This window comes from Parasteatoda tepidariorum, chromosome 7, assembly GCF_982258835.1.
Source record: "Parasteatoda tepidariorum strain Cologne lab strain chromosome 7, Ptep-v5.0, whole genome shotgun sequence".
Classification (NCBI taxonomy): Eukaryota; Metazoa; Arthropoda; class Arachnida; order Araneae; family Theridiidae; genus Parasteatoda; species Parasteatoda tepidariorum.
The window spans coordinates 89,603,477-89,627,138 of record NC_141761.1 but is presented as its reverse complement, the minus strand read 5'-3'; the positions used below and the strand labels follow the sequence as shown (position 1 = coordinate 89,627,138).

At 26.4% G+C, this 23,662-nt stretch overlaps 2 protein-coding genes across 4 annotated transcripts in view; one reads left to right on the top strand and one right to left on the bottom strand.

Moving 5' to 3' along the window:
• The first annotated feature begins 5,639 nt into the window (after window positions 1-5,639).
• Window positions 5,640-19,364, top strand: LOC107453727 (uncharacterized). Of its 3 annotated transcripts, none has more exons than XM_087168252.1 (9): window positions 5,640-5,892; window positions 9,407-9,679; window positions 12,224-12,311; window positions 12,712-12,866; window positions 14,127-14,415; window positions 15,159-15,264; window positions 15,954-15,996; window positions 16,407-16,545; window positions 17,701-19,364. In XM_087168252.1, the coding sequence occupies exons 2-9, from the start codon at window positions 9,517-9,519 to the stop codon at window positions 18,680-18,682; spliced, it is 1,965 nt and encodes a 654-aa protein (XP_087024378.1). In that variant the 5' UTR covers window positions 5,640-5,892; window positions 9,407-9,516; the 3' UTR covers window positions 18,683-19,364. The 3 variants fall into 3 exon arrangements, with proteins under 3 accessions (XP_087024378.1, XP_087024379.1, XP_087024377.1); XM_087168253.1 differs by lacking the exon at window positions 5,640-5,892 and adding an exon at window positions 7,057-7,167; XM_087168251.1 differs by lacking the exon at window positions 5,640-5,892 and adding an exon at window positions 7,178-7,512.
• Window positions 19,365-20,795: 1,431 nt separating this feature from the next.
• LOC147807304 (acetylcholinesterase-1-like) overlaps window positions 20,796-23,662 on the bottom strand; it is a 45,507-nt gene continuing 42,640 nt past the window's right edge. The window contains exon 5 of the mRNA XM_087168875.1: window positions 20,796-21,624. Within this exon, the coding sequence (XP_087025001.1) occupies window positions 21,489-21,624 (136 nt within the window). The 3' untranslated portion in view covers window positions 20,796-21,488. The remainder of the gene's footprint in view (window positions 21,625-23,662) is intronic.

Here is a 23,662-nt window from a genome sequence, read left to right as displayed (position 1 = left end):
TTATAAATAATTAATTTTATTTACTATAACAGGTAATGTCCAATTATTTCATATTAATTTGCTAATATATTTGGTATGGAGAGAATAATGTGATGTTTGATAAAAATGAGCAAATTTAATCCTTCAAAAGGAGCGCCTTGACGCTAGTTAATTAAACTTTACTATTAATTATTTTGCAAAATCGTACCTACAGTTATAATTTTTTTGAATATATCTAATTATTATTATTATTATTATTATTTTGACAGATGTTAACCTTCAAAATTGGTTTAGACGCAATCTGGAGATTATGACGCCAGGTAGTTTAGGCATGAGAATGGGAAACAGTTTTGGTTCTTAATGTTTCTTAATTAAGTTTTTGTGTTTCGAATCAATATTTCAATCAATATTTGATAATAATTGCCATAATCAAGAAATACTCTCCCAAAATTATAACTCTATTTAACCGAATCAGACTAATTTTTAAATAACTTTAAACCGTGAAATTATCCTTAAAAGACGCCAAATTTATATAGCTGTTTACTAAAGGGTAACATTCATTTGTGTAATAATATAGTTATGCTATGTAATAAATTATGCTAATTTTTTTGATTTGGCGATTAATTGACTTAGTAAGCATTTCATAATAAAATTTTATTCCTAAAACAGTTCACTTATAGTTAAAGTCATAGTTTCTTTTCCACTCCTCAAAAAAAAATTAAAAAAAATAAAAAAAATAAGGAATTGGCAGAAAAAATAATTACAAAAATAACTTCCATTGTTCCCTTTAAATTTTTCGTTTTGAGTAATTTCATAATTATACATTAATAAACTTATTGCATGTACTATAAGAAGTTAAATATAATGAAAATATAATTAAAATGTAAAATGAAGCAAAACTTTCATCAAGATCCGGCGTCATTTTCATTAATCATTATTTTTGCATTTTTACTAAACAGACAAAGTTTGAAGCTTATAAATTTGAATAAAGTTATTATTATTATTATTATTATTATTATTATTATTATTATTATTTTAATTTTATGTTTAAATCCTCTATTAAGAAAAATTTAAAAGCATCATTTCTCGTATAAAATGTACAAATGGAACGATAATAAAGAAAAAATTTAGTCTTCAAAGAATCATTATCATATTTTTTGCCAAAAAACATTAACAAAACTTTTAATAATTGAAATCTATATAAATTCTGATAACTAAAACAATATAAGCACTAAAAAAAATTTATTTATTAATTTTTGAATTTATTATCATTTTTTTTTAAATTTATTTATTTTTAATGTTAAAAAAAATGTGGATAAAAATAAAACATTATTTGAAGTAAATCTTTATTAAAACAAATTGACCTTAGAACACATAATTTTATTAATGTTGTTTGAGAAAAAAAAAATACGTTGGTTAAAAAAATTTATTTTTCAAAATAAATTTCAATGCATGTAAACTTGAAATAATTTTATTGGCGTTTTTCTTGAAAGCCAAATTACAAAGCAAAAAGCAGCCTATTCAGTATGAACTTAGGGTAGGAATTATAACTTGAGTAATTGATGTAAACTGCTGATGCTCGCCTTAACTGACCCCCATCTCTTTCAACTGCTTTCCTTACCCAGGAAACTCCAGGCCGTCACCAAAGGACACTTGCCAAAGGATTATTTGAAGCTTTTCGTGACGCTTCGTATTATAAGGAAATAATCATCAACGTTTCTTTAATATATTAAAAAATTTCCAAAACGGCTTCAATTAAACCTTTAGTTCTTTTAAATACAATGCATCTTTAATAGAAATGATTGACTTTCCACTATTATTATAAATTGTACTTGAGCAGACTGCTTTTGACTATAGCTCGTAGATTAAATTACGTAAGCTCTACTGTACTTTAAAGTTAGGAATGTTATAACTTCCCAAATCATAAATTTATTTTGAAAAGTATTTATAAATATTAAATCAAAGGCATTTTCTTCTTAGTTGAGAATATTTATGATAATTTAGAAACTTGCTTTAGAAATCTTAATTTTCATCAAAATTTTTAATTTGCCAAATTATTTTCTATAAAGATTCGTGCAAATAAGATACTATTAAAATCATTACATTACAACTGACAGATCATGCTTGAAAATATTTAAAATGAATAGTTTTATATGAATGCTACGCTTTTGACAGGTAATGATGATTTGGTGGTTTATGATGATAATGATTTGACAGGTAATTGTTGATGAATTGAATTGCTTTAGTAGGGAACTGCCTTAGAGGTGATGAATTGTCCCTAAAGGACATAATGGTTCAAGGAGCTTAGAACTTTGGAATGAGTTTAAGTAGGAACATATATAAATTACACCATTATCCTCTGGAGGTTGATGTTATTCTTTACTATGTGAAATGACCGACTGCTCTATTAGCAGGTGTTCCAATTCATATTCAATCGATTGTAAGGCAGAACACAAATAACACAAGGTTTCTATACGCCTGTCAAGTTATATGACATTAAAATACTTAGAAGGCAAAATGAAAGATAAGATTTTCTAAATTCTAAATAGAAATAAATGTGTAAATCCCTACCACCCTGTCAGTTCTTAAGAAACTCTTCCCCCAGTCACGTGTGCGGACTGTGGGAAAGTAAAAAACTTAAATGTGTTAGAAGTCATCAGACTTATGTTTGCGCACTCTGTGGAGGGAAAATCATCTGGGACCTTTATATTCTTAGAACAAACACTAAACAATAACAGTAGGTACACTATATAGTATAAAAATGACATATTCTACATTTTAATACCTTTGAAAACCATTGAATGAATGCATCGATACTAGCATAGACTTTTTAACATGAGAAATCATTGATTGTTTAAGATTAGCATGACTTTTCATTAATTCAAGTTTATGCTCCAAATTAAACTAAGGTTGCTTTGAATTATATTTAAAAAAAAAATAAAAAATAAAAAAAAAACTTTTTTTTTTTATTAATTTGGGTTTGGATAAAAATTGCATATAATATTAATTTTCGTACATAATTTTATATGCTGATCTAAAGTATCTTGACAAGTAGGCCGGATTTTCATTAGCGTGCGCATGTATTTTTAGGAAATTCTGCCGGCATGTTAAATTCAGATTACATTTCAGTTTGTTTAAAAATGCAATTTTAGTTATTTTTAGTGTCATACAAACATCGTAATTTGACATTTAGAAATAATTTATTTCATGAAACAGACACGTTTAACTTTATTGAAAACAAATTTTCTAAGCAATTTAAAATTATCATTATGCATACGTAAATTTTATTTAAAATGATCTAAAAGGATCATTATATATTATCCGCATTTAAAAGACATGAAAAAAAAGTGGCTTCTAATTCTATTTTATTTTGACGCTAATTAAAAATAATATTACTTCAAATATAGCATAATATATTTGATTATGAAAACTTATGATTAAACAAAACGGTTTTTAAAAAAAGGGAATGAAATAATAGTTATTTTTTGATAACAACTCTAGCAACTCTTTGTTCAAGTCATAAACACTTATTGAGCTTCCTTAGAATGTTCCTATATTCTCTTTTAATCGTATTTCTGAATCTTGAGCTTTTAAAACGGAAACAAATAAAACAATTTTATTTAGTTAAAGAAAACTCCGTTAACCAATCATAGTGATTGGATTGCAGTCAACTTAATTTTTTTCACTTCAGAAAAAAATATCCATAATATATTTCATGAATATTTTTAAAAATGATATAATAATGAAAATATAATGATATGATATAATAATAAAAATGAAAAATAAATATTTTCTTCCTTTTATCTGTACTGACCATTCAAACAAAATGCAGCCTTTTTTTTCACCCATTTTAAAAGTTTTTATTCTTCTGACGCAGTTGGAACACCGGTGTTCCTTTTATATATTTTTATTCTGACTTTCTAATTACAAACAAAAATATATTTTGAATAATCTTAATTATTAAAAATAGTCTAATAAATTATAATATAGACTATATTCTAACTAAAAGGTCTATTAGATTATTGGAATTTTATTTCTGCTGCAAAAAAAATTACAAAAAAAAGTAGATTGAAATTTTTTTTTTTTAAAAATTCATATTCAAAATTTATTTTGTATATAAAGAAATTTGAACGAGGAATAACTGTTTCTATTAAATCTAAATAACTGCAAATTTAAAAAATTATTGTTTGGAAATTAGCCTTGTTTAGAAAATTTTACCTTTGACGCAAAAAAAAGACACATGTGTCCCATACTGTATTTCATAACCACGAAATATTGAAATGCTAAAGTATAATGTTTTCAACTTATTTTGACCTAAATTAATACAAAATAATGTAAAAATATGTTAAATAAATGTTCTGCGACAAGTAAAAGCAAAGAATTAATTTATCATATTTTAGTTAATTCTATCAGAATTTGAGAATTAAAGAAAAATTTTTGGATGATTTTCGCATTGAATAAAAATATAATTATCAGACCTTATTGAATGTCAGCAAAAGGTTTTTTCTTTCAGCCGAATTTTCAAATTAGTTATATTTGCCATTAAAATCAGAGAGAGAGAGAAAATGACAGGCCTTTAATAAGCAAGAGAATTTTCTGCTGTCTTACTTGAATACTCTCATATCGTTTTTCACAAAATAATAATGCGTTTTCTAACTTTATTCCAAAAATAAAAGCAAATTACAATTAAACATTAAATTCTTCTTCTATTAGGTAGAAACATTTCAGTTTGTAGCACAATATTTGAACATATGGTTTGCAGAAACAATTTCAAAAATTATATTTGAACATATGGTTTGTAGAAACATTTTCAAAAATTATATTTGCATATATATAAGCTTCGAAAATTATATATATCTTTGTAGATATATATAATTTTCTAAAACTTTTAAGACCTATGTTTTAAAATTTTTGAATAAATACTTTCAAAGTGTTTAGCACATATTAAAATTAAATTTATTATTTTTTTTTATTAATCAAGATGTTGTTAGAGTAAAAAATCATTAGTTATTCAAACCATTAATCGGCGTCAGATGTATTTCCCAATAAAAAGCTTCCCCAAAAATGATTTTTGATCTATTTTCTGAAATAATTTTAATTTAAATGAGGTAGCATTTATTTATTTATTTTTTGAAAAAGGAGAAAGAGTAAAAAAAAATATTTTTTGGCCCATGCGAAGATAAAAAAAAAAGAGAAAATGAACGTAATGGATTACTCAAACCTTAAGCGAGTTAATTATTATTTTATTGTTTATTTCGTATAAAATATGGGAAATATCTGTATAATATCGTTCCAGTAGAAGGAGAAATGTATCTATTTAAATTTTTGATAAAAATATGCAACGAAGAAGAATTTTATCTTTTTATTTAAAAATATTTATTTCTAAATATTTATTTCTAAAAAAGTTATAAAAAGTTAGTTATATAATTTTGATAAAAATTTAAAAAACTATAGTCTGTTTGGATCAAAGTCAGTTTTTGGAACCCTTGAAAAAAGAATACTTAAAATTGCACAATTTATTATAATTTTTTATTTTCAATTGCAATATAACAGAAAAAAAATAATTTTACTCAATAAATCTGGAAGAAAAATTATTATTTATTTCTGTATAGTTATGGTTTTCACGAAACTTTTATGTGGGGAGGTGAGTCAAATTCTCCTTTCACTAGAGGGCAGGGGCGATAAAGGACAATTCTGGAACTGATATCTCTTCGTTCATGTGCGTCGGCAACCCTTGGACCAATCATTGGTGTTCAATAATCTGAACCATTCTCGTTTTTGGCTTCAGAGAGTGCAGTTTACTGATACTTTATGTGAGAGCCTGTGTTTCTTGATTTAAATATTCCTGAGTTTCCTGTCTTGATCTTCGACTTTTTATTGTGAAGTTTTTAGAAGATTTTTTAGATTTGTGGAGTGAGTGCATTTAATTTACATTTTATTTAATTGTTTTATGTTATTTTTATGATTGTTATGGTTTTTAAGTACGACAACAATGCATTTTAAAAACATGTTTTTTTTGGTATTTAACTCTTTACTGTTTTAATGTAACGGTTTTCAGCGCATTAATTTGTGATATATTTGATAAATGAAACGTTAAATGCATAACTCTTTAAATTTTCTTAAGTGCGTAATTAAGGAGAATAAACTATGCAGTTAGATCTCATATATATATATTTATTTATTATCAAGGTCAGTGGAAATTTGTACTTTTATTATAGTATTAAAAAAAAAATTTCTTTAAAGAATTACGAAGGTTTTCTCGAGATAATTTTGAATTTAAGAATCTCCCTATTCTTTACATCAATATATAATTACATATATATATAATTATTTATATAATCAATTATAATTAAAGAGAAAAAAATTGATTCAGAAATGAATTTTTAGTTAATTAAAATTACATAAAATATTACATAAGTACGAATTTTCTTGACAAAGAAAATTTAGATTTTGATAATTTTAATGGACGAAACTTTTTTTTTCATTTTTGAAGATTTTCATTTTTATATTATTTACTTATTTTTTTTGATTATTTATTTTTTAAACCTTGTAGAAATTTGGAAGAATTTGTTAATTTCTTTTAGTTAAAGTGTAAAATGGTTAATATATATGAGGTTAAGCAATTTGAACAAATTTCATGACGGCCATTTTTTTAAAGTGTAAAGTTTTTATCGGAAAAAAATCAATTTACTGACCTATTTTTCTCATTAAATATATTTTTTTCAATATACCTTTTTCAAATATTAAAGTTCCAATTTAATTAAATTACTGATTGATATTTAAGATAACTAGTTTTATTTTAACTGTATAACTAGAACTACTTAATAACCATATATTTCCTGGACAGAGACAATAATAATATCTTCGTTAATAAGTATAAACTGCGTTTAACTTTGTCAGAAGCTCTTTTCATTTTCTCGTTTTCTATGTAATTTTATGGAGGGCTTTATTAGCATTAAAAACCTGCTCCTTCAGTGATTTATTAAAACATTTTTATCATATAGTTCGGAAAAATTAAGTTAATTTTTCAAAAATGCTTTGCTTTGATAAACTTTTACTAGGTTTATCTTTTTTGCGATAAAATTTGTTAATCGAGTAACAAACGCGTTAAGAAACGCGTTAAAAGACGGGAGAAGTAGATCGTCCAAAAACCACTCTTAAAGGAAGATTAGGCTAAAGCACAAAAAAGTGAGTTGTGATGAATTTACTTAAAAACGGCAGAAGTAGGAAAGTGAAAGCTTTCGTAAATAGGAAAACATGCTTTCTTCTGTAGTATTTCTGTTTTATGTTTGTAATTAGTTTTGTTCCTAGCAATGCAGTTTGTGATAATGAGAAAGGGGATGGGGTAGCATATACTGTTTAATTATATTTCCATACCTCTATTTTTTTTTTTTTTAAAAAAGCAATCTCCGACTACTTTTCAAGAATGTGTTATTTTCTTTCTTTTGTCAGTGAAGGGCTAAATACAGGCTGTTTTAAACTATTAAAAGAGAAACAGCATTATTTTCATTGAATGCGATTATTGATTGTCTTGTAAGTTCCTCGAACTTTGTCTACAAATTATTTATTTCACATTTGTGTACTTGAATATATTTGATAGTTTTTTCTGAAATCGAAATAAATTGCGTCTTTTGTGCGCTGTATTTCCTTTTCTAAGCTATTTTAAAGTTCCTTGAATGAAAAATTAACCCTAGCAAACGAGGTACAAAAAGCTATTTATATTAAAATACCCTCCCACTTTGTTGCCTATTGAAATATCATTTAATTTATGTTGCCATTGAGTATAAACATCATGTTTGATTCGATTATGAGATTGATTGTTGATCAATGATTATGTTAGAAGTTCTCAGTATCTATATTGTTACTTGTGTTGTTTTATAATTTTTCGTTTTTAATTAAAAATTGTTGAGAGAAAAAAGGAAGTCTTTTTACTATATCTGTAAGTTAAGAATTTTATTTTAGTTTTGAATTAACATTTTTATAATCTCCCTTTGACTCTGTTTTTGTCAGGGTTGAGGTTTTTGATGTCCTTAAATGATTTTGTTCAGGACTTGTAGAGCTCAGTCTTGCAATGTCCCAACATGACTGGAATTGTTTAATATCTATTGATTTGAAAATGAAACATTTTTCTCCAGTTGTGATAACTGTACCTATTTCCTTAAAAAAATTATGCTTATATATATATATATTTTTATTCTTAAATTTTAAATGTAAGACTTAAGAGACTGGGCAGCTCTGAGTAGCAAGGCACGTCAGCCAGAGGATTATTGTATCTATAAATATTACTTTAAATTTTTATTAAGCATTATTTATTAATTTGCATTATTATTTATTAATTATCACCTCTAACAATTGAACTCACTATTGGTCTGTCTCATGCCTTCATTTTCCAATTTCTTAGTTTGAAGCTCTTAAGGTTCTATTGGTATTTAATAACTAATACGGAGCTGCTTTTCTTGTAGAAATCATATTTCAAAGACAAGAGTTCCAATCATAAATTGGAATTTAATCAGCAGGATTTTTTTTTTTTTTTTGGTACTTAATGGTAGGAATATTTTTTTCCCCCATTGACCATTTTAGTCAAACCCGATATTATCAAAAAGAGATAGCTTCTGCGTAATAACCACAAATATTATCATATTTATACTGTGTAATTCTTGACTGTGTGAGTTAATTTTCTTTAGACAAGATACACCACGGTATTTCTCGAAGACACTTGAATTTGTATTTAAGCGAATTTATGCGCCGGAAAAGCTCCAATTCTCATTTAAGCGCAATGATCTCATTTATGTTAGTATTTCAAGAAGTAAATGAAAATTAATGGTTAATGGATTTTTTTTAAAATTTTTTCAAATGAACATGTACTTTTCTAGAAAAATTCTTTGGTTCCAGACAGGATGGTAAAAAGTGTGGGTTTTTGCATCAGCTTTCACCATTGAGTTTCACCATCTTAATTTCACAGAATATGCTATTTAACAAAGATTTTAATATTTAACTTGTTATTTTATTGTGTCCTTTGTTTTGAATGAAGAAAAAGTAATCGAAGCACTTTCATTACATATATTTTGAATTTTTTATAATATTTTGACATTTTTGCATAAATATTTTTTTATATCCTTACTTTGAATTAAAACAAACGGAGTATTATTTTGGACTTGAGGTTTAAAAAGAAAGCCTTATTTGAGATTGATAAGAAAAACTCTAAAAGCCAATGTTGAAAAGTTTTAATTAAATAGCTTCTTTTGTCTGATTTTTTCCATTGAACGAGAATTGAATTTGCGTTACTTTAATATATTTTTTGATGACAGGGACATTGGGACGTGAAGGCCTCTTAGGGCACTCTTTAAATTCCTTTAACTGTATCTAGCATTCAAGGCTTATAATTGTAAAATAAAATAAAAATTTATTATTGTATTATACTTTCTAGACATTACTCTGAAAGAGGAAAGAAATTTGAGTCTTATTGATCTACAATCTGTACTGTTGCTGTTTGAGCTGTTGCTTGAATAAAGACTGTCAAGAACTTGATGATCCATAATGTCTGCTTGCCAAATTGAAAGCCTAGGAAATCGCAACATTGTGGAGTTTAAAGGTCTTCTCACATCTGTTGGACTCATAAAGAGAGCAGTTTTGCAGTACAGAAATCTGGACATAAGTTTAGGCTGTTCACTTCGAATAACAAATGTTCAAACAAAGGAAGGTAAGGATCATGGACTTTTTCATTTTTGTGTTATTCGTTAATATTAAACTTGTGCTTGGTTATGTTTATAAGTAATTATGAGTTTATTTTTTCTAAAAAGGAATAAAAACTTTGCAATTATGATAATATAGGACAAGAAACCATAGCTAGAATTCACAAATGTATTAAATTAACATAATTTTATAATATACATGTTTTAGCATATTCTTCCATTAAAATATAGCAATGAAAAACATCACTTGTATTGTTTTCTGTGATATTGTTCTTTCAAAAATATAATTTTTATGCTATTTTAAATATAAATTATTGAAATAATTGATTTGTATTATTTCTAATTATTTATATCACATAATATTATTGTTTTTAAATAGTGTACTAAATAATATATTTGTAGGCCAATTTTTCAAATAAAATTTTTTATAGAATAATTAAAAAAAAAAGACTCTTATAAAATCCACCTGTATTGGTCCCTGGATACTGTCACAAATTTATCAAATATTATTCTGCATATCATGACGCTAAAAGTTATAGACTCTTATAAAATCCACCTGTATTGGTCCCTGGATACTGTCACAAATTTATCAAATATTATTCTGCATATCATGACGCTAAAAGTTATTGCGTTTAATATTATTTTCTAATATCACTTTTTTGTAATCTGTTTCAATAATTTGTTTTTAAAGAGGATTTGTTTTTAAAGAGGAAGTTCACTACTTTAAGGACATTGTTAGAATCTGTTCAGAAATGTTGATTATTTCGGAACTATCTAAAAACTCTATTTGACATATTTTGATTTCACTTTGAACTTTTTTTTGTTACTTGGAATCATTAATGTGGTATTTATCTAAATAATAATAATTAATAATGTAAAAAATTAAGTTTCTGTCTTGTATCTTATTGCAGAGTATATCTCAGTGTATATGTCTTTTTCGTCTCACACTGTGTAAAATTGTGCAATATGCAGTACTTACTGTGTTGTATGTGCTTTGCAATATTGTATAGTATATAAGAAAAAAATAATAAATTGTATAAGTGATTGCAAAGGAATTGGAAAATTTTTTTTTAATTGTCTCCCACTATTTTGCACATATATCCAGATCCACATTTTTTTGAATATTTAATTAGTCCAATTACGGAAATTCAGAGATTTATTCAAATTTCTAAAATGAAGTGTTAAAAAATTCCCCCAAGGCAAAGGTTTTACACATTAATATAATGGTTTTTAATTTAAAAGTATAAAATGTACAATAATGACACCTGTTTTCTTAGTAGTAAAGTTAATAAAAATCATTAATTTATTCTGTTTAGAAATAGCTTTTCTTCAATAACAAGCTTTAAGTTTAAAAGGAAAATTTTTTTCTTTCTTTTTTTTACATTTTGTTTAGTATTTGCTAATTAAAGATGGATGAATTAGTATTAACACATCATTTATAGTTACTTTATTATCACAGTAAAAGTACTCATGTACAATTTTGAAAGTAGTTGTTGTCTGTGATTTTTATCTTTATAGTATTTCTAGGCTTGATTTAAGTCCAAAATTCACTGAATGCACCAAAAACCAATTGATTAAAGTTGAATCATATCCAAACTTTTTTTTTATCACATCAAGTAAACTGTAATGAGAATTATTCATTTATGTTCCTGAAAAGTAGTGTTTTTTGTGCTCAATCATATGCTGAAAGGGCATTAGTCTTGCTAACTAATTTTCACAAAAGCGAAATAAGGGAAAACATTTATTTCTGTTTTTAATATCAGTGCAAAAAGTCTAAAAATAATAATGCTTCTGGTTTATTATCTAGTCTAATGCTTTAATGTTTTTATTAGTTTTTCAATCCAATAGTTAAAGCGGTTAAAGAGACTGATTCCCTTTTTGCACAATGCAATTCGCTTATTGTCAAAAATGTTCTTTTATGCGAAATGGAAAATCAAATCTTTCAGGATAAATTTGTGTTACTAAGAATAGTATGTGTTTATATATATTTGATGTTAAATATATGTATTTAATATTTTTGAAATTTATGTTTTATTTGACTTTCAAAAGTATGTTATGTATAATATATTTTTATTACAAAAAAATTACAAAAAATGTAACTGTACATAGCTAGATTGTACATTTTACATTATGTAGTTGTAATGATATTTTATGCTAAAATTTATGATCTAATAAAATGTCATTAGGCTCTATGTTGTGGCTTGATTTGATTTCTTTTAAAAACTTGCACACTGTTGAGTTTTAAAATCATTCATTGCGAATAAATCTTTTGTTTGTATTAATTTATTTTTTCAATATTAAATTTTTTTGGTTTAATTAGATAAGGTTTTTCTGTTTTGAATTATTTCATTTTTTATTTTGGTTGTGATTTATTCTCTTTGCTTCATTGGAGTTATAATTTAATTTATTGCCAATTTTTCTTTATGTTTACTTTTAAAATTTTGTTCTCAAACCTACCTATGTTTCATTTCTTAAATTTCTTTTAGTTTTTATGTTACTAAACTTTGTAATATATTAATTAAATTTTATTCATTTTCATTTGCTGATGCCAGTTTACGACGATGATAATGCAGCTATACCAAAAAATACCGCAATTCGTATTACACGTGTTCCTGTCGCGAGTGCGTTGAAGAGAAATAGGTAAGTAATGCTGGTTTTTATTTATTTTTTTTGTTTAACTTTATGTAATTATGTACTAAATTGCTCAAAATATTATTAGTTTTTTTAATTAGTTTATAATTTAGGGTAATTTTTAAATTATGCTTGAAAGTATGTTATTTTTGCTATAGAGTATGTTCAGTAAAAAAAAAGTAAAATGTAGCATGGGGAGTAATGCTAAGGAAATAAAGTTTAGGATCAATAATATGCTATTCTCTTTTATTTTTTAATATAGGTTAACTTTTTTTTGTTTCACACTTAGAAACTTACGGCTTTAAATGATATTAAACAATAATTCTTTCATTTATGTTTTTAAAAATATATTTGTTAAAGTTTTTGTTTCACCAATTTTTTTATTTAAATATTTGATTAATTTTTTTAGCGAATATTGTATTGACAAGAAGAAGATGCTGGAAGATAATGTGGTTCCCAAAATTACTGATGATGTTCCCGAGGAATTATTGTGTATTGCTTGCAACTCTCTTCTGCAAGATGCAGTTTTAGCTCCTTGCTGTGCAAATAGTTTTTGTTATGAGTGTAAGTTTTTACAAAAAAAGTTTTTTTTTAAAAGCAAGCATTTATTTTCGAAATGCTTTCGCTGTATGTATTGAAATTTTGTGCTGAATCCTAATTTGTTGTAATTGTTAATTATTTAATGGAATTAAGTATCGAAAAAAGATTTCTCTATTTAAGGATTTCTTTTATATTGGTTGGTTAGGCTTCTCATCTTTTTATTCTTTGGAATTTAATTACAATTCCCTTGATGTTATATTTACTTTTTTGAGCATTTTATCCCTATTCCTTTTAAGCTTAGAATATGGTAAATTAATGGTAAAAATAATGAAAAGTGTTAGTTTAGCTTTTAGGAGCTTATAATGAAGTTTTTGCTTTGTTTAATTCCCCCCCCCCATGTTTTTGAAACTAAAATATATACTCAATTATAAATATGTACTTGACTTAATTACTTTTACTTAATTTAATTGCTGGTAACCATTGATCTTGTTCTTAAGCCAAGCTCCTATATATACTTTTTCTGAGTAAGCATTTCTTTGCTTCAGGCATATCCAGTTTTTTAAGTTTTAATATTCTGGTGTAAACCCCACTTTTTTTTAAAATTGCATATTCTCTTCAAAGTTTTGTACACATAAAATTTTTACTTATAATATTTTTTACTAAGCAAAGCTTTTTATAAATATTTGTTATTTTCTTTTCAGAAATTTAACATAATCATAATATCATAAAGAGATGTGTTGAAATCATAATTATAATTAAATACTGTTGCATTTAACTGGTTAATAATTATACTTAAAATGTTCTGTTTTGTAAAGTTTCAAAAACTCACATTCTTCAGATTAAGAATTTTACTACGTAATAAAATTATTTATTTTGATTTAATTTAATTGTGTTATAAAAATTAATAACGAGATAAAACTGTAGCAAGTGTTTTGTATGATATATAATAGAATTTCTGTTTGGTGGGAAATTGTATTTCTTGCAAAAGTTTAAAATTACAAAACTTTTAGAGCTTGTTGCCCATTTATATTAATGATGTAATCTTTCTTTAATTATATTAAAATTATCTGAAATGCCATATTTGATGTATTTAAAAGTCATATGGGATTTCGTTTTACTTATTTACTTACATTTTATGGTCAACTCATATGAAAACCATTTACACAGGTTAGATGATTTGAACTGTTATAACATGACTGAAACATTAATGTTAGTTCATTAGATTTCAGAATACTTGTTTTATATTTGTGTAATAAACTGACTTTAAATGAATGTTTGTTACAGGTGGTTATCTAGCATTTTCCAATTCAGAGTGCCCAGTTTGTCATGATTTTGCGGTTACTAATTCGGATAATCTAATTCCATGTCTGTATTTACGAAAGGCTGTGCAAAATTTTAAGTCTTCAAATCAAGTGTTTTCTGAACTAAGTTCGAAATCTAAATTGCCTGAATTTAGAACTACTGTTGAATTTTTTAAAGCAATAGAAAAGACGCTTGAAACTGAGAAAAAGCCACTGGATGTTAAAGATTCCATAAAAAAGGATCCTACAACAGCTTTAAAGTTAGATAATAGGTAAGCATAATGATTTCTTTTGCTAATTATGAATGTACTAATAATTGGGTTTATTTTCATTTTTTAAAATTTAATGCTTTGTCACAGAATTTTTATTAAAGATTTTTACAACTTTTTTTAAAATTTTTATTATTTTAGATCAAAATGAGTGAAAAATATTCTATTTATCATTTTAATAGTTTATGTTTATGAATTACTGAATAAAAGGCTGGTGCCTTTTTCTGTGTTAACGGTAAATCTTCTAAACACAGCTCACTTCCAAACAAAACTTTTTTCAATTTGTATTTCTTTAGGTCTAAGAAAATCAGTTGTTAAATTACTAAAATTTCTTTGATTTACAAAATAAATTATGAATAAGTTTTTAAATATGAATTAATTTTTTTTAACTACTTCCTTTATGCTTTATATGCTTTTTTTAGTGCAAATATAATAATGCCAAATAAAAAATGCCAAAAGCACTAGAAAGAATATATAAAATAGACACATGTGTCCTATCTCCAGAGGGTTAACAAAACGTAAATTTCAGATATTTGAAATATTTTTAAATGGTAAAATTTACTTTCCACCTTGATGTGCTTAGCTTACGGTAGTTAGATAAACTGTTTTTGTGAAACCATTGGAAATAAAAAGTTGCTTATTCTAGTACTTTAGAAAATTTCTTAGACTTTTTTTAATGTTTTTATGTTAGTTTTTCCTTTTCATTCTTTTTATTGATGTTTTAATTTTTTTCTTCTTTTTTTTAGCTGTCAAGAGTTTGGAAATTCAATAGCAGATGAATCTTCTTGTGATGGGATACAATCTGGCAGGAAGATTGAGACTATTATTACTTCAAGATGTACATATGGACAAGTAAGAGAATATTATTTTCATTAATGTACTTAAAAATTCAATTTTAAATGTTTCAATATTTTCAACTAATGCATATTTACTTTACTCTTGAGTTTTAAGCTCTTATGAGCAGTGTTGTTGAGTTCGTTTTTTGCCCTTAATATTTACTATCGGTAATTTCACAAAAAATTCTAGTATAGGAATAAGGATCTTTCTATGAGTATTTTAAACTATATTTGAATTTTCTTTTTCGCCATTTCAAATAATACTTCGAGAAATCTTTTCAATAGTTCTTTTCTTAAATGTTCAATTATTAACATGAATTCTAAAATTTTTGCATGAATGTCGTGCTGTTTTAGGTGCCTGAATTAAGTATTTTTTATTTTGAATGTCAAGCTATTTTTTTAAGAAGTTGCTTTTTTTTTATTTTACTTAAGTTTTTTTGTTGTAAGATTCTGATATTTGATTTTATTAAAATTTTTAGCAATAACTGTAAATAATTAAAATAAGTTTTAATATGGATTCTTTAAGAAAAATTGTGAGGCTTTGATTACTATTTCTAAGTAAAGTTTTTGATGCATTTGATATATCCTTGCTTATGATGTTTGGTATAATTAATTTAACTAATTTGTTTGAAGAATTTAAATATTTTTCTGCATCTTTAGGTGTGTAAAGTATTCTAATAACTTATTTTCTTTCTTTTTCTTCAGAGGCCAACTCGAGATTCCTATTTTGATGATTATTCTTATTGTGGTAAGTTCCTGATTTCTAAAAAAAACTTTCAAATATTTAGATTAAATGTAATACGTAACTCGTAACAGTATTTATTTTATACCTCAGTGTTAATTTTAGTGTTTTGATTTGTTTTTATGTAAACTCTAAAGCTATTTAGTTATTAAAAAGTATTAGTTTTATTAATTAAAAAAAAGTAGATTTTACTTGACTTTCTATTTAGCATTGTTTTTAATACGTTTTCAGGTTTTTGTTACAAACATTGTAAGGCATATTGATTCTTTTACGATGTTTCACGTGTGATCCAATTCAAATTTTTATATTTATTTTCTCCAGAAATTAATTTTTCAGGATGTTACTGATTGTTTACCTGTTGCTTGCATTTTTTAACTTTTGATTTCTATTATATTTTTATTTATTTTTTTCCCCAGATACATCTGATGACATTTCATATCTTGAAGCAGAACCATTGCCACCAGGAGTAGAACCTTTGCCTTGCCAAATTCCGACTTACTTGGGTTGTCGTTATGAAGTGCATGATTCTGCAGTCGCTTTTAACATGAATGAAAGGTAACTTTATTTAATATGTTCTTTATTTCTTTTCATAATTTTTCAAAAATATCATTCATGCTTTTTTTTATTTGTAATTGCTCTTGTTAACACGCCTTGTTAATAAACAAGAATTAGAAGACTGATTGATTGAAAATATTAACCTGTTTGTTAAAATACTGTAACTCTTTTGGCTCATCCACAATTCGAGGGTTTGTTAAGGAATTTTAATTGAGTAACATTGTATGAGTAAGGTTATAATTTCAAATACGATATTTTATATCTTTTTTATTAAAACCATTTGAGGTGTATAGATTAGTTATGAAATCTAGTGTGATTGTGGATTTTATAAACGTTCTTATCAATACAATTAACTTGTTCTTACCAGCTTGTGATGACTTATTTTCCCGGGAATTTTTAGTAACTAGTTTAAATTTAGTAATTGAAATTAAAACATGAAATATATTCCCTATCAATTAGACATGTTTAGAACAAAATTGCTAAATTAGGTATTAATTTAATGATTGAATTGGGGATTTAAATATTTTTTTTTTGTGAAATAAAATGATTACCTAACTTGCAGGAAATAAAGTCTGTACAACAAGCATGGATTTTATTTCAGTTTACATTTTTTACTTTTTACTACTCAGTAACTCATCATTAGATGTCAAAAGTTATCTACTACATCAATATTGTTTTATCCCCATTTATCCATATTTTAATTATCTTTTACATGAAAACTAAGCACTTACATTAGTTAGGCTGAGTAAAATCATCAGTTTAAAATCAAAGAATTGCGTTACTTCATTTATTATTAATAAATGCATAATGTATGTTTTTTTTTCCTTTTGGTGTTCTCGGACCACAGAGTCATAATTCATTAATTACATTTTTGTTAATATTGATGCATTAATAAAGCTTACCATATTTATTATTTAAAATCAAAGCCAATAAATAGAGCTTTCATAAACCGAACAATCACGTGTATCATTTCTTAGTTGTTCTTGAAAATTCGTAACATCTTATGTCTATAAAAGTTCAAAGTGAGGGCCACTGAGACTTTTATTTTTAACTATTGTAGTTTTTGTGTAAAGACTGTGTATCTGTTTCTTTTTTTTACAAGCAAAGAAGTTTGTTATTTTAAACTTATAATTTTTTTCTCTTTATGTGTTTTAGGAGTATCAATTATGATTTGGAAACTTTGAATCGTAAAAAATATGACAGAAACCATTATGGAGAGGAATTACCTTGCAATAAAAGTAGAAGCTCTGGTCATCCTAGTTATGAACACGTGTTGTCATCTTCTTCTAAATCTTTGTCTGACTCAACTAGTGAAAAATCGCCAGATTATCCTACAATTCTCCCTGGAATATCAAAAATACATTCACATTCCGATTATCACTCTTCCACCAGCACAGAACACCGATCTAGTCGGAGATCAGCCAAACGATCAAGATCTTCCAAGTCTCGTCCACGAAAGAGATCCTCTTCTTCCAGAAGATGCTGGAAATCTTCTAATTCTGATTCTCGATCTTCTACCGACAAAGAGTCTCAATCTAGGAAGAAGTCAACCAAGCGAACCAGGTGTCATCTTGGAAGGAGATCGTCTTCTCCCAAAGAACACTGTAGATCTTCTCACAGGAGGGTTTCGTATTCCAGAAATCTCCCTTGTTTTTCTTCTGATTCTGGAAAGTTCTCTTATCCTCCCCAGGTTGTTGGTTCTGATAAAGGAGACATTGTTCAGAAAGAAGAGATGTTCCGTAAGAAGCACATAGGTGAAAAGGAAGTGCATATTGAACAAAATAAGTCTTTGTATCAGAAAAAGCCTCGTTTTGAAGCACAATGCTCCAGCATATTCTCTAAGCCTATTGATACAAAAATGTCTCTCGACAATTTTGAACCAGATTATGAGCCGGAAGATATTGTCATGAAGGCGTCTGAAAGAAGAAGTGTTTTCCAGGAACATAGTGACAAAAGAATAAAATTGGAAGAAAATGGATGCTATGTCAGCAAAAGAGTTTCTTGTATCAAATCTTCTCCAGATGAAGAATGTTCAAGTTCTGATAAAGAAAATGCTTATAAAATTAAAAAATCATGTCACAAAAAGCGTAAGAGTGTTCATTTGAAGAAAAAAAGTCACAAATCAAAAAGAGAATGAAAAAAAAATTGTACCTATTTTGATCTGTTGAAATGAATCTGTTTAATCTGTTGAATTAAAAAAATTGTGATGTCTCTATTTTCTTCAAAATGTGATATTTATATATTTTGTATACTAGTCTGCTTTTAACAGTTATGTAAATTAGTGTGCTAAAATCTAATTGATTCAGTAAATGACACAGAATGAGCTTTTATTAAAATTATCTTGTTTTTTTATTTGTTTTTTCATTTAGAGAATACATCTTTAAATGTAATATTTTATAATGTGATAAATTGACCATTCCTGTTTTGAGTATGCAGGAATTCACCATTGGAAATATTTTTTTTTACTTGATTTTGTTTTAATGTTGTTTTTTTAAAATACAATATTTTAGTGTTTTGCGTACTTGTCTATGCTTAAAGTTTTTGCAGAAAGTGACAATGAGCAAATTTTTGTTTGACTATTAAAATTATGTTATATTTGATTTCTTTTTTAATTTATATATTTTCAAATGTAATTTTTCATAAAATGATTATTTGACAATTACTGTATTAGTATGCAGCAAATGACGATGAACATTTAATTTTTGTTCAGATTGTCAAAACTCTGCCGTAACTGATAAAATTAATATTAACTATTTTAAATTAAAATTTCTGTATTTTAAAGTCCTTATTATTTTATGTACATTATAAATAATGCACACCCTGAAGTCAGTATAACGTTGCATAGTATTTTTCTTACTTATTGAATGTTGTTTTCTAAATAAGTTTACTTAAATTGCAGAAATTGACAAAGAACAAATTTTTGTTTGGCTATTAAAATTATGTTATATTTGATTTCCTTTTTAATTTGTATATTTTCATATGTATTTTAAAGTTATATGTAACTGTATTTTAAAGTTATTGTTATTTTATGTACATTCTAGATAATGTACAAAGTCAGTATAAGGTACCCTAAAGTCAGTATAAGTTACTTTTAATTGCATAATACGGAACATATTCATTTTTTTATTGTATTTTTTTTGTTATTCAACAATCTGTTTAGAAATCATTGTTTTCGTTTGTAATTATTGATGTATACTTATGTTAGGATTAACTCAATGTTTTAATTGTTTGATTAGCTGCTGCTATAGATTTTTCTTATTTTATGTGCAATACATTTTTTTGTTCTTTATCCTGTAACACATTTTTTTAAATGGAGAAGAATTGTATTATATATTTCAAAATACATATTTATGAGCGTTGCTAATTCAGTAATTGTATATTGTTACTATTTTTCATACTGTGCTTTATTTTTGGAAAGAATCTTTGTTTTTTATTTACAATATTTTTTAAAAACTTGTGATATTTATAAAACTTTGTTCAATAAAATAAATGTGTAAATTATAATTTTTTGTATTGTTTTATTTATAATTATAAACATTTATATTTCAATAAAAGGAAATGCTTCTTAAAGGACAATTTATGTCAAATCGAAAGAGCAGAACATATTATATTTTTTTATAAGGTTTATAAATTTTTGAACTACAAGTGTTCAATCGTTATTTTGATACAATTAGCAGGAATCTATTTCAATGGTGTTTTAGAAAGATTTTTAACATTGTCTCACTCAATCTTTTTTTTAAAAACAAGTTTTATCCATACAATTTCTATAGATATATCTAGTTTATCTTTAGCTTTGTAATGTGTATCTTATCTAATCTACCCATTTCATTTTCTTTCAGAAGAAACAATTTTCATTTTCTTTATCAATTACTGAATTATTATTAAAGGGAGGAACTATAACAATTAATGAAGTGTTGCCGTTAATTTTGTTAGGAATTGTTGTCTAAATAAGAATAAATGATAATTAATCTTTTTAAACTGTGAAATTTTAGTAATGTCTTAAAAATTCTATGATTCTTTTTCAATTTGGAATTTAACGTTAGATTTATTTAGGTGAAGAAATTTATAAAATATTTAAACTTATTCTCATCACAAACATACGAAAAAATATTTCAAATTATGTCCGTTTTAAAACTTAATTTCTACCACATTCTTGTGATTTTAGAATTTTGTTACTGTTTTCACTCAGTTAATCGTTCCCAGCATAAACTTTAAATTGCATTTAACTAAATACAGAATTAAAACCATAATTTTGTTAAGGAAAATTTTATTCAAAAATGCATTATTTCAAATAAGTTCACATTTACATCTCAAATCTGTTCCATGCGATTAATAACACTTCGCAATTTTATAAATTGAATAAAAGAATAGTTGAAAAACACCAATTCACTTAATAGAGCGTTAATTTATCCCAGTTCACTAAATTATCAATTTGAACAATCATATCAACGGGTACTTTAAAAAATTTTTATTGACCATATAATGTAGATAAGAGAAGAGATAGATTGAAGTACTAATTTTTTAAAAATTTTGCATTGGCTAGGCTAAGACGTGATGGACGGTCGTGATTTTCAAGAGATTTTGAAGCTTAATGTATAATCGCGTGCGCAAGTTAGGAAGTAACTTTACATGTTCGTTAACTATTTTATTAATTTTTTAATGTTAATTCGGCGCACTTTATCTGTGCATGCGCAGTTACTACAAAATATGTGTACGTGAACTTGCTCGATACGGAAAACTGCGAAGTTTTCTAATAGCTTCAAACTTGGTTAGAAAGAGGTTCAACCATTTCCATAATGTAACGAGTTCTACTTTTGTTATATTGTTTTGATTTTAAACAAGTTGAGGGATGATATTTATGTTTCGCTTGTAAGGTCGGTTAACAGTTAACTTTGCTGCGTCATAAAAAATCTCGCGTGGTCCATCAGTTTAATTGGCAATACCTAAAAGCCGAATGATTTTCTGAAGAAATTACAACTTTCTAAATGTGGTCCAACTTTAAAAGTATTTGTTTTTTGCTCAAAAGCTTTGTATCGATGCGTTCTCTTTGAATATTTTGGCCATGGTATACTTGGGAACCTGAAAAGAAATGGTTTAATCAATGCAGATATCAGAAAACGTTGAAAGTGGTTTTAAAATATATTACTAAAATTTTTAAAATGTATTACTAATTTTTACCAAAATTTTAAAATATATTACTGAAAAAGAATTTAACTACATGAAATTTTTTTCTTCAAAATGAAGAATAATTCATCATTTATCACTCGTATTATTTAATAATCATATCAATTAACAATAATTTAGCATCATATAACGCACACAAATAGTATCACTTGTATTATTATGTATAAATCGCCAAATAAAAAACGAACCACCCAAAATAACTTCAAATCTAATGATGGGATCTTTACGAAATCAGATGCAAGAATGCACTTACTTTAAATAAATAAATATACCTTTTTATCGACGGATTCGGATTTCGAATACCCGAAATATAGGGGGTAGCCAATCTGGGAAATAGCGTCCCAATAGTTTGGTCAGGGAAGCGTTACAAAACTTGGACCCCTTGATGTTAATTTTATTTTTTTGCCTATTTCCCTATATCTAAACAATAACAGACATTAAATGAAGATCTTTCTGCGAAAAAGAGTCCGCAGTGGACTGATCGTTACGACACGGTTCCCAGCAGATCACCGAAGTCAAGCATCACTGGCTGCGGACAGTGTGCGGGTGGGTGACCTCTTGGATCAGTCTGCGTAGGGACCGAGGGTGTGCGGTATTGGTCCTCGTTAAACTGTTCTACCGTAAAGTGCTCGACTTCGCGTGCAGGTCGTTGGGCTACCGAAGAAGGGGTGCCATCCCCTCTGCAGAGGATCAAAATTGTGATGGCTTGTCTTCGGATCATCCTCAGGGATGTTTCCCAGACCGTCGCCAATAGCCCATTGTGCAGCTCTAGTGCGACGTAAAAAATTAACTACAGCTACAACTTCTGCGAAAAAGAACCATCGTTGTTATTTGAAAGTTAATTCAAACTTATCATGTTCTAACAATAAATTTAGAAATACAATATACAGGGTCTTTATAATTAAAGTTCCATTTTGAAATGGCTATAAAAATAAAACTACCCGACCAAATGTCATCAAACTTGGTAAATGTCTATAAGAGGTCATGGGATTTTAGTTCCCGCAGAACGAAAAAAAAGTTCAAAAATTTACCACCAGCGGAGAATGGCGCTGTATGCAATAATGTTAAACAAATGTGAAATATGCAAATTTGTTTTACACGTCTTTTACCGTAAATTTGCCTTAAACCTTGCGGTGTCATTGGACCTCGGCGTTTTCCTCTTACAGTACGGAACTTTTGTAAAGCCCTCCGTTCATTGCTGTCGCATTCATAGTAACCCCTTATGAAAATTTAAGGTATATTTAAGGTTGATTTGAGGTATTTTTGAGGTATTAAGGTTGTTTTGAGGTATATTTGAGGTATATTTAAGGTTGCAGAGAAAACAGAAATAAAAATTATACCTCGTAAAGGTTGTAATTAAGGTGTACGAGGTTGATTTATATATACTTCAGCTTGTTTTGAGGTTGTTTAAAATTCACTTCAAATCATCCAGACTGATAAGGTGATTTTTAAGGTATACCAGGTTTATTTTCTTACATTTGTAACAAAAGAGGTATTTTTGAGGTGTAAAATTTTTTACCTTATTTCAACTAAAAAGAGTGAGATATTTATTGAGGTATATGAAGTCATTTTATTTATACCTAAGCTTATTTTGAGGTTGTTTTAAATTCACTTCAAATCAACCAGACTGATAAGGTGATTTTTAAGGTATATCAAGTTGATTTTCTGATACTTGTAATAAAAGAGGTATTTTTGAGGTATAAAAAAATTGACCTTATTTCAACTAACGAGAGTGAGATATTTATTGAGGTATATGAAGTCCTTTTATTTATACCTAAGCTTATTTTGAGGTTGTTTAAAATTCACTTCATATCAACCAGAATCATGAGGCAGTTTTTAAGGTTCACCAGGTTGTTTTTTTTACACTTGTAACAAAAGAGGTATTTACGAGGTATAAAAAATATAATTTTTTTCAACTAAAGAGAGTGAGGTC